Source organism: Oryx dammah, unplaced genomic scaffold (assembly GCF_014754425.2).
Source record: "Oryx dammah isolate SB20612 unplaced genomic scaffold, SCBI_Odam_1.1 HiC_scaffold_14, whole genome shotgun sequence".
Lineage (NCBI taxonomy): Eukaryota > Metazoa > Chordata > Mammalia > Artiodactyla > Bovidae > Oryx > Oryx dammah.
The window spans coordinates 33,548,202-33,565,799 of NW_024070198.1; the positions used below are offsets into that span (position 1 = coordinate 33,548,202).

General features: G+C 42.4%; 1 protein-coding gene across 1 annotated transcript in view; it reads left to right on the top strand.

Moving 5' to 3' along the window:
• The window catches only part of TDRD1 (tudor domain containing 1), a 51,715-nt gene extending 42,404 nt beyond the window's left edge, over positions 1 to 9,311 (top strand). The window contains exons 22-25 of the mRNA XM_040254442.1: positions 1,577 to 1,744; positions 2,909 to 3,136; positions 3,958 to 4,004; positions 9,258 to 9,311. Of these exons, the coding sequence (XP_040110376.1) occupies positions 1,577 to 1,744; positions 2,909 to 3,136; positions 3,958 to 4,004; positions 9,258 to 9,311 (497 nt within the window). The remainder of the gene's footprint in view (positions 1 to 1,576; positions 1,745 to 2,908; positions 3,137 to 3,957; positions 4,005 to 9,257) is intronic.
• The last annotated feature ends 8,287 nt before the right edge of the window (positions 9,312 to 17,598 follow it).

Sequence of the window (17,598 nt, forward strand, 5' to 3'; positions counted from 1 at the left end):
CAAACTCTGTACGTATTTTTTTCCTTCTTTCTGGAACTTGGGGTAATCTCTTCATCCCGAGTTTTGAATTTTATGATGTGACTTAGCATTGGTTTTCTTTTTTCTTTTCTTGGGCTGCTCCAAACAGCTTGTGGAATCTTAGTTCGCCAACCAGGGATCGAACCCGGGCCCTGTCAGTGAAAGTGTGGAGTCCTAACCAGGGACTTCCCCCAGCACTGGTTTTCTTTTCATCATTGTCCCCAGTGGGCACTCAGCGGGTGGGCACTTTAGTCTTGAAATGTATGAGCTTTAGTTTTGAAATTTTTTTCCTGAATTTTTTTTAATTCCTTTATTTCATTTTTTGCTCTTTTATGAACTCCCAAGTTTTCTAATGTTGGGCCTAAACTCTTCTGCTGAATTTCCTCTGCTGTTTCATCTTTTTTGTTCTGTTCAAGAGGTTTCCTCAGTTTTCTCTTCCAGCCTTTCTTATCTCAATTTTAATATCACATTTTTTGTTCCAGTAGTTTTTATGTTTCTCAAATGTGTGGTTTTAACACTTCCTTGTAATGGTTCTAAGGATGGAAGGTCATTTCTCTGAGGCTGGTCATATTTTAATTTTCATGGTTTCCTCTGTCCTTGGCCTCCGTTTCCTCGAGATCCTGTTTGTTTGCTCTGGTCTTCTCTTTCTTCTTCTACTTGGTCATCCTTTGCTGTTTGTCTTTATAAGGTAAGGCACTAAGAAACTAATTGGACGTTCCTTTGAGTGGGGGCAGAGCTTGTCTGCTTGGTGGGCTGGCTCTGCTGTTTCACTGGGAAGTCCTCACGCTGGTGTCTTGAAGTGCTTTTTCTTGAGACGGTTGTCCCCTGCCTGAAGTGTGTGACGTGCCTGACAGGGATCTTGTAAACTCTATGCTCTGCTCTGCCTCTTGTTCCCCAGTCCATAGTCTCTCTGGTTCATCCTCTCTGGAGAAGAAACTAGTCTTTTGCCCATGGGTAGGAGCCGTTACCTAGAAAGGGGGACTTTTCTAAGTGTTATTAAAGCATGTAAACACAAAGCTGATCATAAAGCTTCAGCACCTTTAAAAATAGTTGTTATGTGTAAATGTGTTTATAAACTAAAGTTTATACACGTGTCTTGGGGAAGGAACTCTGCTTCCACTATTCAGTCACCATCTCAGTTCCATCTTTACTCCTACTTTGGAATGAGTAGCACCAATTATCGAGCCTTGCTTGCTTAGGGGTTTGAAATGCAAACTGGGACGCTTCTTGGCTTCCTTACAGCAGCTTCAGTTGAGCTCTGCTAAGTCATTTCCATTCCTGTATCTGCTTTCTAGCTTCCCAACCTTACATTGTCTTCTCTCTTGTTCTCTATCCTTGTGGTTTTAGCCTTTTTTCAGTTTAATCCTGTAACTGTCTTTTCAGTAGAATCTGCAAGAAGTAGAGGTGATGCTTGTATTTAATCTAGAATCTTTGGCATAAATCCAGAAATCTTGGTGTGAATTTCCAAGTGATGTCAATGTAACTGTGAATAACCACCTTAAGGGAGGAGGGCCTCATTGAATGTAACTTCTCACCTGAGACTCCATTCCATTTTTAGGTGATGATTGCTGGTATCGTGCCATTGTGCTGGGGACATCAGATGCCGATGTCAGAGTGCTCTATGCGGACTATGGAAACATTGAAACTCTGCCTCTCTGCAGAGTGCAGCCCATCTCTGCCAGCCACCTGGAGCTTCCTTTCCAAATTATCAAATGTTCTCTTGACGGTAGACAATTAAGTCACTTTCCAATATGGGTGTCTGTGGGATTTTTTTTTTCTTTCTTCTATAGCATTAAGTCTGAAACAAATGGTTATTTCTAAATATCAAGCAGAGTTTACAAAAAAAAATCACAACTCATGTCTTTTATTCTTTCTTTCATTCTCACAAAAATTATATTCAGTCATTCCATCTTTGGTTTCACAGATTAGTGTCAAAGAGTTGAGGCTCAGAGATTCTGGTTGGCCTCAGGTTGCAAAGCTAGTAAGTGGCAGAGCCAGGACCGACTGGGGTCACTCCTCTGACCTCTCTCTTGGGAGCCTTTCTGCTTTGTTGCAGACTAGAGACATTCACGTGACATTGTTTTGGGTTACCTTACTATTCGTACTCTTATGATATCTGCATATTTATTCAACCCTTCAGTTAGAATTTGAACAAAGGGAACCAAAATGCTAAAGTAGCTTTTTATTCTTGCTCCTATGTTCTTTACCTAGAGGTTCCACCAGGTGATAACAGACTGCCTCACAGTCCACTTTGGTTTTGACTCAGAAAGTTAGAAAATTCTCTTTATCATTGTTTGCTTCTCCCATTAGAACGGAAGTCCACACAGGCAGACATTTGTCAGTGTTCTGGCTTTTAGACCTAAATTAAGTGCTTGACAGGGCTTCCCTGATGGCTGAGCTGGTAAAGAATCCGCCTGCAGTGCAGGAGACGCAAGTTCAATCCCTGGGTCGGGAAGATCCCCTGGAGAAGGGATAGGCTACCCATTCTAGTATTCTTGGGCTTTTCTTGTGGCTTGGCTGATAAAGAATACACCTGCAATGTAGGAGACCTGGGTTTGATCCCTGAGTTGGGAAGATCCCCTGGAGAAGGGAAAGGCTACCTGCTCCAGTACTCTGGCCTGGAGAATTTCAATGGACTGTATAGTCCGTGGGGTCGCAAAAAGTAGGAAACGACTGAGCAACTTTCGGTTCACTAGCGCTTGACACATAATAGGGATTGAGGAATATTTGGCAACTTTGATTTATTTGAATGCGGCAGCAGTTGTACATTACAGCCTGTGTAACTACAGGTAGCTAAAATCAGTGAGCCTTTTATTATCCTTAGACAGTTAAGTTAAATATTATCTTTTAGAAATTTGTTGGTTAACTCTAATACTCAGTTTTTTTCCAGGACTAATGGAATTGAATGGAAGATGTTCTCACCTAATGATAGAGCTACTGAAGAATTTCATGTTGAATCAGAACGTAATGATTTCTGTAAAAGGAGTTATCAAGAATGTCCACACGGTGTCGGTTGAGAAGTGTTCCGAGAATGGTACTATCAATATAGCTGATAAGCTGGTGATGTATGGTCTGGCAAAAAACATCACATCTAAAAAGCCAACTGCTCTAAATACAGGTATTGTTTTTTCAGGTTTAATTAATAGCAGATGTAAGTGTAACCAGGAACAGATGTAATCAGTTTAGTAGGTTTGATCTTTATTCTCTCGGCTACATTTGTTCCCTTTGTCGTCCTCTTCTATGAATCCGGCAGTGGTGTACTGACTCACTGCCACCTCAGAGGAGCCTGGAAGGAAGCCGGCCTCCCAGTCCAGATTTTCCTTATATTAGGCTCAGCAACCTTGTCCATAGCATTAATGCTCTGAGCTTTAAAAAGGTCAAGCATTCAGAGTTACTTCCCACTCCCTTTTGATCCTGGTCAAAGTGAGAAGAGCTCATATACTTGAGACTGGGTCTTACTAGTTATTTCCTAAGATGATTAGGCAGGCCTGATCTCCACCAAAAAGAGATACACTGTGCAGGATAGTGAGCTCGCTCAGTCACGTCCGACTCTTTGCGACCCCATGGACTGTAGCCCACCAGGCTCTTCCATCCACGGGATTCTCCAGGCAAGAATACTGGAGTGGGTTGCCATTTCCTTCTCCAGGGGAACTTCCTGACCCAGGGATCGAACCCGGGTCTCCCACATTGCGGGCAGGCGCTTTACCCATAAGCAAGACTTGAAACCTTGGACGGATGAGGGTACTCATTTGGTAGAACCCAGGACAGAGTAGTAGGTGACAGTAAAGCGCCGATGAACAGTTTAATCCATCTACTCCTTTGTGGTTGGAAAGGATCTGCCCCGCAGGGCAGGCTTGTGTATGTTCAAACTCCAGGTTTGTTTTTTTTTCCTGTTATTTATAGCTAAGAGGTCTAACAGCTCTTTGCATTTGCTTTTAGAAACAGCAGAGAGGATGAACTGCTGCTGCATGAAGCTACAGAAACAAGTGGGTAAATTTCCCTAAAGTGAAATTATACTCCCAACATTTTAAGGAATGAAATAACACTATTTTCTTTCTCACCCTCAGGTTGAAAAGCATGAGCAAATTCTTCTCTTCCTTTTAAACAATCCAACCAATCAAAATAAATTTATCGAAATGAAAAAATTGTTAAAAAGTAAGTTAAATTTGATGTTTTTTCTCTGAGGCAACCCCCAACAGGACATTGCCCATCTTTTTCTCGGGGCAGAGTGTGTGTTTGGAGGCTGTGCTTTACTCTGTGGTCTGAGGATCAGAGGGCTGGCTATAATGATTCTGCCATCTTCCTAGGTTTTGTTTGGTAGCCTCCCTTTGACACTGCTTATGGAACTGAGTCCAGGGCCATCCTGTCCTTACTGTTGCTTGACATAGAGAAAGCTCGTGATGGTATGCTCAGGGATACGTAAAAATTATTGTGAGGTCAAGCTTAGCCTGAAATTCATTGTGTCTGGAGTGAAATTAACACTTCTTGTACACACTTTTATGAAGATGGTTAATACTTTTTGTGAAGAAGTTCTGAGGAGTCAAGAAAATGGGCTGCACTGATAGATTTCATTTCAGACCAAAGCATGTTATTCCTTCTTTAGCTGCGGTGACTCTAGTGGTTAAAGATGCTATCAGTGGGTTTTATTTATTTTTTCTTTTTAATTGAAGGACAATTGCTTTACAACGTGGTGTTGGTTTGTGCCATACATCCACACAAACCTGCCATGAATCCTAGGCAAACCCTTCAGTTCAGTTCAGTTCAGTCGCTCAGTCGTGTCCGGCTCTTTGCGAACCCATAGTGGATTTTAAATAGTGGTTCCCTTGCTGCTGCTGCTTTTCATTTTTTTTCTGCCTGGGATGCTGTGATCTAAGATGACCCTTGGAAAGTGTTTTGTGATCAGTAACCAATTAGGATTCTGGTCAAAATGAAGTTGCCCTTCTTGGCACTTTGATAGAATTTCAGCTAAAAGCAAGAAACTTTGACTTAATTCCCACACTCAGGCAGGCTAAAGTGCAGTTTGTATCTGACCATTGCAAGTAGCTCCCGAGGTCCTCCTGCTCTCTGGGGCTCTGTGAGTGTAGCAGTTCTTAAGGAGGTACCTACCGGGGTCACATGTATTCTCCATGTGTTAACGTACAGTTGTTTGGTTTCTGTTTCTGAGAAAGTATGACTAAGTTCTAAGCTAACTGTCATTCATGCAGGATCATCAGTTTTGATTCTCATGATTTATTTACTTCACAAGTTTTGGGTTACTTTTTTTTAATAAATGCTAACTTGCAATTCCAACTTTCAATCCTTTCTAATACATTGTTTTTATACTGACAGCTGTTTTGTATACTTGAGTTTAAAATCTGAAATTTGATGATACTTTAAATTTCATAGCTTGGGGAACATGCAATGACATGAACTTCTGGCATTTAGTCCTAGTGCCAAGTCATCATATTTTTAATCAAGTTGATTAACTTGTATGTGCTTTTATCTTTTTATCTGTGAAATAAGTTCCCCCCCCATAGGAGTATTGAGTGTTGCATATACAAGTTCAGATGAAACCAGTGTTTTCTGTTTCTAAATATATTGAAGTTCAATTCAGTTCAGTCACTCAGTCATTTCTGACTCTTTGCCACCCCCATGAATCACAGCACACCAGGCCTCCCTGTCCATCACCAACTCCCGGAGTCCACTTAAACCCATGTCCATTGTGTCTGTGATGCCATCCGATCATCTCATCCTCTGTCGTCCCCTTCTCCTCCTGCCCTCAATCTTTCCCAGTGTCAGGGTCTTTTCCAATGAGTCAGCTCTTCACATGAGGTGGCCCAAGTATTGAAGTTTCAGCTTCAACATCAGTCCTTCCAATGAACACCCAGGACTGATCTCTTTTAGGATGGACTGGTTGGATCTCCTTGCAGTCCAAGGGACTCTCAAGAGTCTTCTCCAATACCACAGTTCAAAAGCATCAGTTCTTCAGTGCTCAGCTTTCTTTATGGTCCAGCTCTCACATCCATACATGACTACTGGGAAAACCAGAGCTTTGACTAAATGGACCTTTGTTGGCAAAGTAATGTCTCTGCTTTTTAATATGCTGTCTAGGTTGGTCATAGCTTTTCTTCCAAGGAGCAAGTGTCTTTTAATTTCATGGCTACAGTCACCATCTGCAGTGATTTTGGAGCCTCCAAAAATAAAGTCTGTCACTGTTTCCACTGTTTCCCCATCTATTTGCCATGAAGTGGTGGGACCGGATGCCATGATCTTCATTTTCTGAATGTTGAGCTTTAAGCCAACTTTTTCACTCTACTCTTTCACTTTCGTCAAGAGACTCTTTAGTTCCTCTTTGCTTTCTGCCACAAGGGTCTCTGCATATCTGAGATTATTGATATTTCTCCATGCAATCTTGATCCCAGCTTGTGCTTTATCCAGCCCAGCATTTTGCATGATGTAATCTGTCTATAAGTTAAATAAACAGGGTGACATTATACAACCTTGCCGTACTCCTTTCCTGATTTGGAACCAGTCCGTTTTTCCATGTCCAATTCTAACTGTTGCTTCTTGACCTGCATACAGGTTTCTCAGGAGACAAGTAAAGTGGTCTGGCATTCCCATCTCTTGAAGAATTTTCCACAGTTTGTTGTGATGCACACAGTCAAAGGCTTTGGCATAGTCAATAGAGCAGAAGTAGATGTTTTACTAGAACTCCCTTTCTTTTTCGATGATCCAGCGGATATTGACAATTTGATCTCTGGTTCCTCTGCCTTTTCTAAATCCAGCTTGAACATGTGGAACTTCATAGTTCATGTACTGTTGAAGCCTGGCTTGGAGAATTTTGAGCATTACTTGCTAGCATGTGAAATGAGTGCAATTGTGAGGTAGTTTGACCATTCTTTGGCATTGCCTTTCTTTGGGATGGGAATGAAAACTGACTTTTTCCAGTCCTGTGGCCACTGCTGGGTTTTCCAAATTTGGTGGCATATTGAGTGCAGCACTTTCACAGCATCATCTTTTAGGATTTGAAATAGCTCAGTTGGAATTCCATCACCTCCACTAGCTTTGTTCTTAGTGATGCTTCCTAAGGTCCACTTGACTTCATATTCCAGGATGTCTGGTTCTAGGTGAGTGATCACACCATCATGGTTATCTGGGTCGTGAAGATCTTTTTTATACAGTTCTTCTGTGTATTCTTGCCACCTCTTCTTAATATCTTCTGCTTCTGTTAGGTTCATGCCATTTCTGTCCTTTATTATGCCCATCTTTGCATGAAATGTTCCCTTGGTGTCTCTTAATTTTCTTGAAGAGATCTCTGGTCTTTCTCATTCTATTGGTTTTCTCTATTTCTTTGCATTGATCACTGAAGAAGACTTTCTTATCTCTCCTTGCTGTTCTTCAGAACTCTGCACTCAGATGGGTATATCTTTCCTTTTCTCCTTTGCCTTTAGCTTCTCTTCTTTTCTCAGCTATTTGTAAGGCCTTCTCAGCCATTTTGCCTTTTTGCATTTCTTTTTCTCGGAGATGGTCTTGATCGCTGCCTCCTGTACAGTGTCATGAACCTCCATCCATAGTTCTTCGGGCACTCTGTCAATCAGATCTAACCCCTTGAACTTATTTGTCACTTCCTCTGTATACTCGTAAGGGATTTGATTTAGATCATACCTGCATTGTCTGTCTAGTGGTGTCCCTACTTTCTTCAGTTTAAGTCTGAATTTTGCTGTAAGGAAAAGGGAGAAGGGAATGGCAAACCACTTCAGTATTCTTGCCTTGAGAATCCTATGAGCAGTTTAAAAAGGCAAAAAGATATGACATTGAAAGATGAACTCCCTGGGTTGGTAGGTGCCCAATATCATACTGGAGAAGAGTGGAGAAGTTATTCCAGAAAGAATGAAGAGATGGAGCCAAGATGAAAACAACACCCAGTTGTGGGTGTGACTGGTGATGAAAGTAAAGTCCAATGCTGTAAAGAACAGTATTGCATAGGAACCTGAAATGTTAGGTCCATGAATCAAGGTAAATTAGAAGTGGTCAAACAGGAGATGGCAAGAGTGAACATTGACATTTTAGGAATCAGTGAACTGAAATGGACTAGAATGGGTGAATTTAATTCAGATGACCATTATATCTACTACTGTTGGCAAGAATCCCTTAGAAGAGTTGGAGTAGCCCTCATAGTCAACAAGAGAGTCTGAAATGCAGTACTTGTGTACAGTCTCAAACATGACAGAATGACCTCTGTTCATTTCCAAGGCAAACCATTCAATATCACAGTAATCCAAGTCTATGCCCCAACCACTAATGCTGAAGAAGCTGAAGTTGAACAGTTCTAAGATGACCTATAAGACCTTCTAGAACTAACACCAAAAAAAGATGTCCTTTTCATCATAGGGCACTGGAATGTAAAAGTAGAAAGTCAAGAGGTACCTGGAGTAACAGGCAAGTTTGGCCTTGGAATACAAAATGAAGCAGGGCAAAGGCCTACAGAGTTTTGCCAAGAGAAAGCACTTGTCATGGCAGACACCCTCTTCCAGCAACACAGGAGACAATTCTACACATGGACATCACCAGGTGGTCAATACCAAAATCAGATTGATTATATTCTTTGCAGCCAAAGATGGAGAAGCTGTATACAGTCAGCAAAAACAAGGAGCTGACTGTGGCTCAGATCATGAACTGCTGATTGGAAAAATTTGTTAGTAGTTTAATTGTAAAACTGCTGAACTAAGAGTGATACACTTACAAGAACATAAAACTCTGGTCCTGTGTTGAGAAGACTCTCCTGGAGGAGAATGGCAACCCACTCCAGTATTCTTGCCGGGAAAATCCCATGGACAGAGGGGCCTGATGTGCTATAGCCCATGAGGTCACAAAGAGTCAAACACGAGTGAGCATGCATGCATATGTCATATATATATAATTGTAATATTGCTGAACTAGGAATGGTGTGGTTATGGGAACATAAAACTGTAATCTCTTCATCAGAGAGAGAAGTATTTCAGCATACAGGTTAGTATAAAATATTTTTTATATTTGGAGGGAAGCATATCTGTGAAGGAGAGTACAAACAGCTACACTGAACATAGAGCCCTGTTATTGCAGTGGTGAATTTTTTTTAACTGGCACATCTGACTGAAAGAAATGTGGAATTTCAGATTAAAAGTGAGTATTTGGTTTTCTTGTACTTAAAATAGAAATTAAGAACCACAGTGACTGGGTTTTTGTATAAGGCATACTGAGAATCGATTTTTGTCTTGCAGATACAGCCTCTCTCGAAGATCAACACTTCCGAGACTGGAAGTAGTGAAGGCTAGATTTCGGAGAGAAAGTACCACATCTTGTGTTTTTGTTTATTGGAAACTTTTTCTTTAATGACCTTTTATGTCTGCATGTTTGTTTGCTTACCATTCTTCTGTGTAGGTTGGGTAGGTTTTTTTCCCCCGCCCCTCTAAATGCATCCTCTCAGTAAGTCTTGCATTAAAGATACACAGTAAGTACATGGAAGCATCGGGAAGGGATACACAGGGACTGTCTAGTCTACATAGAGCTTTTTATTACTTAAAGGTGCTGAAGAAAATATGGCTCCAGGTTAATACTGGGTCAGTTTAGTTGTTAGACACACAGGTTGTATTTTTTGGACTTCTCTCTGTATGTTTGATGTGTTTCATAATAAAATACACCCTGCTCTCCCTGTCACAGCCTGTCTCTTCCACATAATAAAAGTTCTTTGGTTTACTGTTGCTCGGGTCTCTGCCCTTCTTTTCCTGTCTCTGAGGTCATCAGTTTCTCTCTCTCCGTCCTCACTGAGATCACTTTTCTTTCAGCTCGTGGGCACAATATGCCCTTGGGCTCTCACCCACTCTGACCAGGAAGGCACTTTCTGCTCCTGCCATCCGTAGGTACCTTTCCAAATCTGTGGCCACTTGGATTGTTGGTGTAGTGGAATTTACATTTTCAGAAGCACAGATTCCTGGAGAACAGTTAACAGCTTAATGTAAAAAACCAAGTTAGAGTATATATATTTTTCTTGAAGCACATAAAGACATCTTAAACTCTGTAAACTCACATGTGCGGAATTACGGGCCAGCCAGCCTTCCTGCCAGCCCATAAGTTTCTGTTTGGGAATTTTTCCACGATTTAAATATCAGACTGTGAAAGCCTAAGAAGATGTTGTCACCAACTCAAAGAAGAAACTTGACTTTTTTTTGGTTGGTTGGTTTGTTCTTTTAAAATGTACCTTTGCTGGTAATGTGTGTTAGCTAGATAAAATGGAGTTTTACCGCATGTAAAAAGTTGTTCAAACATTGATAGGCTTCTATGAGATAAAAATTTAAGCTGCTGTGCTCAATACAATCCTTTTACATCACAGCCAGATTTCCCTTCTGGTGTTATCACCAGCAGCATTTTGCTAATTTCCTTTTCTTACTGGCACATACTAGGAGCACTGGGCACTGAGTTTGTTCATACTCTGCTCAGTTCCATCCACAGTGCAAATGCAAATGAAATCTGTGGAACCACAGAACTGTCCTTTTTATTAAGGGAAGTTAGGGATATGTCACAGAACACACTAAGGAACGCTTAAGCCAAAGTTCATCAGATCCCAGTGTTTTATGCTACGCTACACTCTGGAAATTGGGATAGAAACAGTTTAAATTAAATGCAGTTTAATATTACTTGATGATTCAGCTAGTCTCACACTAGATGGATTGAATATCTCCTGGATTGATTCAGCATATTTTCACACTGGACCACCAGATCTTGTTTTCGATCTTTCACATTCACATACGTATTGAGCTCCAGCTGTGTGCCTGGCACTGAGGTTAGTGATGTGTTTATCATCCAGTAGGGCCATGTATGGTCCATCACATGCACCAATCCCAGACTTGGGGTTTCCTCAGAATACCTAGTTCACTCATAGAGAAGTACTCGAGAGCCGAGACCAGATAATCAGATAAATAGTTTATTCCTTGGCAGAGGTCTTGTATATTGAGACAAATCAGATCCATCTTGCAAGAGGAGATTCTTAACCATGCATGGATTAAGGATAGTGAGGGGATTAGGGGAAGAAGATATATTTAGTATGCCTTTTCTTTTGGTGGAATGTGTTTTTCTAGGGCTACTGGAAATGTGAAAGTTTCAAGACTGTGAATGAGGGTGAGGGATAGTCTAAACTCGAGCTCTCTTGCTCCAGAGAACCTGAGGATCGTTCTCAGCAGAGCCCTAAACTGCCAAATTGTAGAGGAGGAATAAAGTCACTGTGAAGCCTGCCACTCTGAGGCTTCCAGCCCAGGGCAATAAACTGAGTGTATAACTAACTAACTGGTGGGCTTATCGCTAGCACAGCTGCAGCTGCCCAGGTTTGGCAAATTGAGCTGGATTAGCCCAATAACTCCAATACTTTGGCCCCATGATGCAAAGAACTGACTCCTTGGAAAAGACGCTGATGCTGGGAAAGATTGAAGACAGAAGGAGAAGGGGACAACAGGGGATGAGATGGTTGGATGGCATCACTGGCTTGATGAACAGGAGTTTGAGCAAGCTCTGGGAGTGGGTGATGGACAGGGAAGCCTGGCGTGCTGCAGTCCATGGGGTCCCAAAGAGTCAGATACAACTGAGCAACTAAACTGAACTGACCTCAGCACCTCAAGGTGAAAGCATATGAAAGTGACTGAGGCTGGGCAGCTAAGCCTTAAGTGAAACCAATTCTATGTTATGTGAAAGCTACTGCCAAGATTTGAGAGCCTTCCTAAGGAAGTTAGACCACTTGCCTACAGGGTAGCTTGAACAGTGTTCAGGCATAGAAAAAGGGTTAGCACTTCTCTGGGTGGGACTTCTGCCACTCACCCTGTGCAAATGGGCAGAAGTCTTGCAGAATCTGAAGCATTGTTTAATTCCAGCAAGCAAAAACCATCCTACAACTCCTAACTAGACAGGATTGGAACCACAGGCTGCCCTCCATTCCTCTTATTATTTGGAGAAACAAAGCCAACAGACGGCAGCCTTGAGGATCTTGTGTTTAATGAGTCAGCTCTGCTTGGCTGCGAGTCTTGCCTACAGAACCACCCACACTGGTTAGGGTCCCAGGGCTCACTCATGGGCTAATCCTTCAGTTGTGCGGTCATGTCTGACTCTGCAACCCCATGGACTGCAGCACACCAGGCTTCCCTGTTCTCTACCCTCCCAGAGTTTGCTCAGACTCATGTCCAGAGGATGAGATGGTTGGATGGCATCACCAACTTTGATGGAGTTTGAGAAGGAGAAGGGGATGACAGAGGCTTAGATGGTTGGATGGCATCACCAACTTGATGGACAGGAGTTTGAGCAAGCTCCGGGAGTTGGTGATGGACGGGGAAGTCTGGCGTACTGCAGTCCATGGGTTTGCCAAGAGTTGGACATGACTGAGCTACTGACTGAACTGAGGAAATGGGATGGTCTGTGAGGTCAATTATAGGTCAGGCAGGGCCTACTTCGCCACCTCCAAAGGTGTACCCAGATTCCTCTGAAAATGCCTTCAGTGAATACTTATATCAGGGCATGCACATGTATGTGAAAGCTAAAGATACAGAATTTGGAAGCATTCAGTTTAATCAGTTGTGTTTGATTCTTTTGTAGCACGCCAGGCTTCTCTATCCAACACTAACTCCCGGAGCTTACTCAAACTCCTGTCCATCAAATTGGTGATGCCATCCAACCATCTAAGCCTCTGTCATCCTCTTCTCCTCCTGCCGTCAATCTTTCCCAGCATCAGGGTCTTTTCCAAGGAGTCAATTCTTCACATCACATGGCCAAAGTATTGGAGCTTCAGTGTCAGTCCTCCCAGTGAATATTCAGGACTGATTTCCTATAGGATTAACTGGTTGGATCTCCTTGCAGTCTAAGGGACTCTCAAGAGTATTCTCCAACACCACAGTTCAAAAGCATCTTTGGTGCTCAGCTTTCTTTATGGTGCAACTTTCATATCCATACTTGACTACTGGAAAAACCATAACTTTGACTAGATGGACCTTTGTCAGCAAAGTAACATCTCTGCTTTTTAACATGCTGCCTAGGTTGGTCACTGCTTTTCTTGCAAGCAGCACCCATCTTTTAATTTCACGGCATTGACTTAGTGCTTCTGTGGTATTGGATGTAGACTGAATGACGAAATGTTACCCAAGCCTTTGCCTTTGTAGACATACCATGCTTACTTGTTGTAGCCAGAAGGCATCACATTTTCTAAAAGCAAATCCAGCTGTATCTTCTGCATAATTTTTCTCACTGTCTTAAGGACTGGAGATACTTTCACCCTAAGAACAACAATTGGTGCCTGCCCCAAACCTAAGGGTTTTCAGCTGTGAGATGCTCCTTGGCCACCTTTGTTTCCTGTCGATGCCATGAGCTCCACAGTTTTTGCTGTCTTCATTTGTTGCCTATGGACTACTTGAGAACCAAGCCTTTCGTTTTCTCTGAGATGGTTTCCTTGCCGTTTAATATGCATTGTTTCCTATTATTTTTTAAAAAGAGAGTTCTGGAAAAGATACAAGTTTTGTGGCTCTGTTACGAATCCTCCTCAGGGTTTTTAAATATGTGCTTCACCTTGGTTCATCATTTGGGGGATGGAATGCAAAGAATTTGAATTGGCCTTCAGTAAGTTTGGGAACTACCATGCCCATCAACTTTTAATTTTGTAGTCCAGGAACTTAACAGTCAAAAATGAAGCATCTTATCTCTGTCAGAAAGCCAGTAGGGAAGAGAGCTGGACGGGGAATCCCATGCCTCTTCATCTCCAAAGGGACGTACGTCTCCCTCTGCATATTGCTGAGAGCTGAAGTCTGCCTTTATCTCTTCATGGAGTTCAAAGTTGTCTTCATGCCTTGTGTGTTTACAACTGAGACATGCCCTACAGGGCAGATCACAAGTTAATTCACATTTTGATTTCTTGGGCTTCCCTGGTGGCTCAGCTGATAAAGAATCTGCCTGCAATGTGGGAGACCTGGGTTCGTTCCCTGGGTCGGGAAGATTCCCTTAGAAGGGAGAGGCTACCCATTCCAGTATTCTGGCCTGGAGAATTCCGTGGACTGTATAGCCCAGGGGGTCACAAAGAGTCAGACATGACTGAGCAACTTTGACTATGTATAATTTCTGGGCACTGGGGCCACAAGGTTGAATCTGCCAAATCCTTGGAAACAAGGGGCTCACAAGCTCTTTGGGATGAAGATCTTTCGTGGTGACTACTTTTTAAATTTCTACAAAGCTTCACAAAGCAGGAATTGCCGTGGATGATGAAAGTAGTTGCCCAGCTTCTCCCTGTATTAAAAGCTTCTACCCCTGCTAGTCAACCATGCTACACCCTCTGCACACCTCCAGGTGATTAAACTTTGATTGAAGGAGTTTGAAGCAACTAATATTGTTACCCAAAGTGGGGGTCCAGCTGCTCGCCACTCTGAAGCCAATAGAGAGGCAAAGTTGCTGGAAAAGAAATTTATTTTCAATGCCGACAACCTGAGAGAAGGGCAGACTCCTGTCCAAAGGCTGATTCCCCCCACACCGACAATCAGCAAGCAAAAGCTTTTATAGGTAAAGGGAAGGGACTTCATGAAGAAACAGCTCTGACAGTCATTTTGAAATTGGTCATGTAGTGGTTTGATCAGTGTCATCTTGATTTAAGTATAATTAGTCTTTAGTTCCAGGGTCAGTTTGTTTCCATTTCTTAGAGACCAGCTCTCAGAATTGTAGCAGCTTATGTCATGGCTGCATGTCTTCATGTGGTTAACATCTTCCACCTGGTTGGGATTTTAGTCTCTATAAGATAGTTCAAAGGATATGGCTCAGAATATTATCTACAGCCCTTGAAAAGGAACTAAAAATCCTTGATTATGCTTAATGACTAAACTATTATTACTTAATCTTGTTTGACTGTTCTCCTTTGTTTCTGCCTCTTCTCACTTCTCTGATTAAATTTATTCTTTGGCTGAAGTTTTCTTACAGACAGAAGACTGACTGAGGCCATAGTCCCCCAGGACCAAGGGTTCTGCTCTGTTTTGGTGATTCCACCAGTATTTATAGTTTCAGCTTTTTTACTTCTTAATCATGGAATGAAAACCCCAGATATAAAGCTGTCAGGCTATCCAGAATTAAAATGTAGCTTCTCTAAAGTAAATTCACTTAGGCAAAGGTGTGCTGGTAACTTGTTAACAACCAGCCAGAACAGGTAGGTGAGAGGGCCATGAAATTCCCACTTTGGCCAGGACTTGCTCTGCTCGCCTCAAACCCCTGCTCTATTTAGAGTGGCATGGGCCACTCACCACTTGTGGCTCTTGAGTACTTATAATCTGGCTAGTGCAAAGGAGATCTGCTGTAAATGTAAGATACAGCAGAATTTGAAAGACTTGGCTTAAAATGGGACTTCCCTAGTGGCTCAGACAGTAAAGAATCTGCCTGCAATGAGGGAGACCCAGGTTCAATCCCTGGGTCGGGAAGATCTCCTGGAGGAGGGCTTGGCAACCCACTCCAATATTCTTGCCTGGAGAATCCCGTGGACAGAGGAGCCCAGCGGACTACAGTGCACAGGGTTACAAAGAGTGGGATATGACTAAAGCAACTGAGCATACATGCACAGCTTAAAGTATCTCACCTTGATTACCTATGGAGGTTTGGGATCTACTGGGTTATTAAGTTCACTTTAATACAGCTGCTAGAGCATTTGCTCTCACCTGTGTGGCTCGCAGCCCATTTCTGTGGGACACTGCCCATCTAGAGGGAAAACCACGCTCCCCTCCCTGAAGATGAGTCCTCTGCCCAGATGCTCGTGCATTACTTATGCTGCTCTGGTTGGCTGTTTTTTCATCTGGGTGCCCAGTAAATATTATTGGGAGGAATAAATGAGTGAAAAAATGAAGACCTTTTCCCCTCTTTACCAAAATTTGCAACACCAACATTACCCTGGGCTACTTTCACTGGAAGCTGTCAATACTGAAAGGGTTGGAAACCAACTGAGAACCACAGGGGGCAATGAAATAGATTTAGAATTTTCTGAAGAAGGAAAATGTAAAAACAAAATTGTTATTAGTCCATCAGATTGACATTTATAAGAATAATGGGGGAGGAGCTTGGAAAAGAAGAAACAGGCCGGTCTCCTGGATGGCAACTTGATAATACACATCAAAAGCCTTACGTTATATATATACCCTAGAGTGTGTGTATTTATATATATATATATATAAGAATTGTACATTATTGTTGCAGTTTACTCCAGGGATTTACTGGGCAAAAACACAAATATCTAAAGATTAAAATTAAAAGTTGGTAGTAGGTTAAGCACACTAGAACATTCAGTTCAGTTCAGTCGCTCAGTTGTGTCCGACTCTTTGCGACCCCATGAATCGCAGCACGCCAGGCCTCCCTGTTCATCACCAACTCCCAGAGTTCACTCAGACTCGTGTCCATCGAGTCAGTGATGCCATCCAACCATCTCATCCTCTGTCGTCCCCTTCTCCTCCTGCCCCCAATCCCTCCCAGCATCAGAGTCTTTTCCAATGAGTCAACTCTTCGCATGAGGTGGCCAAAGTATTGGAGTTTCAGCTTCAGCATCATTCCCTCCAAAGAAATCCCAGGGCTGATCTCCTTCAGAATGGACTGGTTGGATCTCCTTGTAGTCCAAGGGACTCTCAAGAGTCTACTTCAACACCACAGTTCAAAAGCATCAATTCTTCGGTGCTCAGCTTTCTTCACACTCCAACTCTCACATCCATACATGACTACTGGAAAAACCATAGCCTTGACTAGATGGACCTTTGTTGGCAAAGTAATGTTTCTGCTTTTCAATATGCTATCTAGATTGGTCATAACTTTTCTTCTAAGGAGTGTCTTTTAATTTCATGGCTGCAGTCACCATCTGCAGTGATTTTCGAGCCCCCAAAAAATAAAGTCTGACACTGTTTCCCCATCTATTTGCCATGACGTGATGGGACCAGATGCCATGAACTTCGTTTTCTGAATGTTGAGCTTTAAGCCAACTTTTTCACTCTCCTCTTTCACTTTCATCAAGAGGCTCTTTAGTTCCTCTTCACTTTCTGCCATAAGGGTGGTGTCATCTGCATATCTGAGGTGATTGATATTTCTCCTGGCAATCTTGATTCCAGCTTGTGCTTCTTCCAGCCCAGCATTTCTTACGATGTACTCTGCATATAAGTTAAATAAGCAGGGTGACAATACACAGCCTTGACGTACTCCTTTTCCTATTTGGAACCAGTCTGTTGGTCCAGACTGGTTCGACCAGTTCTGACTGTTGCTTCCTGACCTGCATATAGGCTTCTCAAGATGCAGGTCAGGTGGTCTGGTATTCCCATCTCTTTCAGAATTTTCCACAGTTTATTGTGATCCACACAGTGAAAGGTTTTGGCATAGTCAATAAAGCAGAAATAGATGTTTTTCTGGAACTCTCTTGCTTTTTCGATGATCCAGCAGATGTTGGCAATTTGATCTCTGGTTCCTCTGCCTTTTCTAAAACCAGCTTGAACATCTGGAAGTTCACGGTTCACGTATTGCTGAAACCTGGCTTGGAGAATTTTGAGCATTACTTTACTAGTGTGTGAGATGAGTGCAATTGTGCGGTAGTTTGAG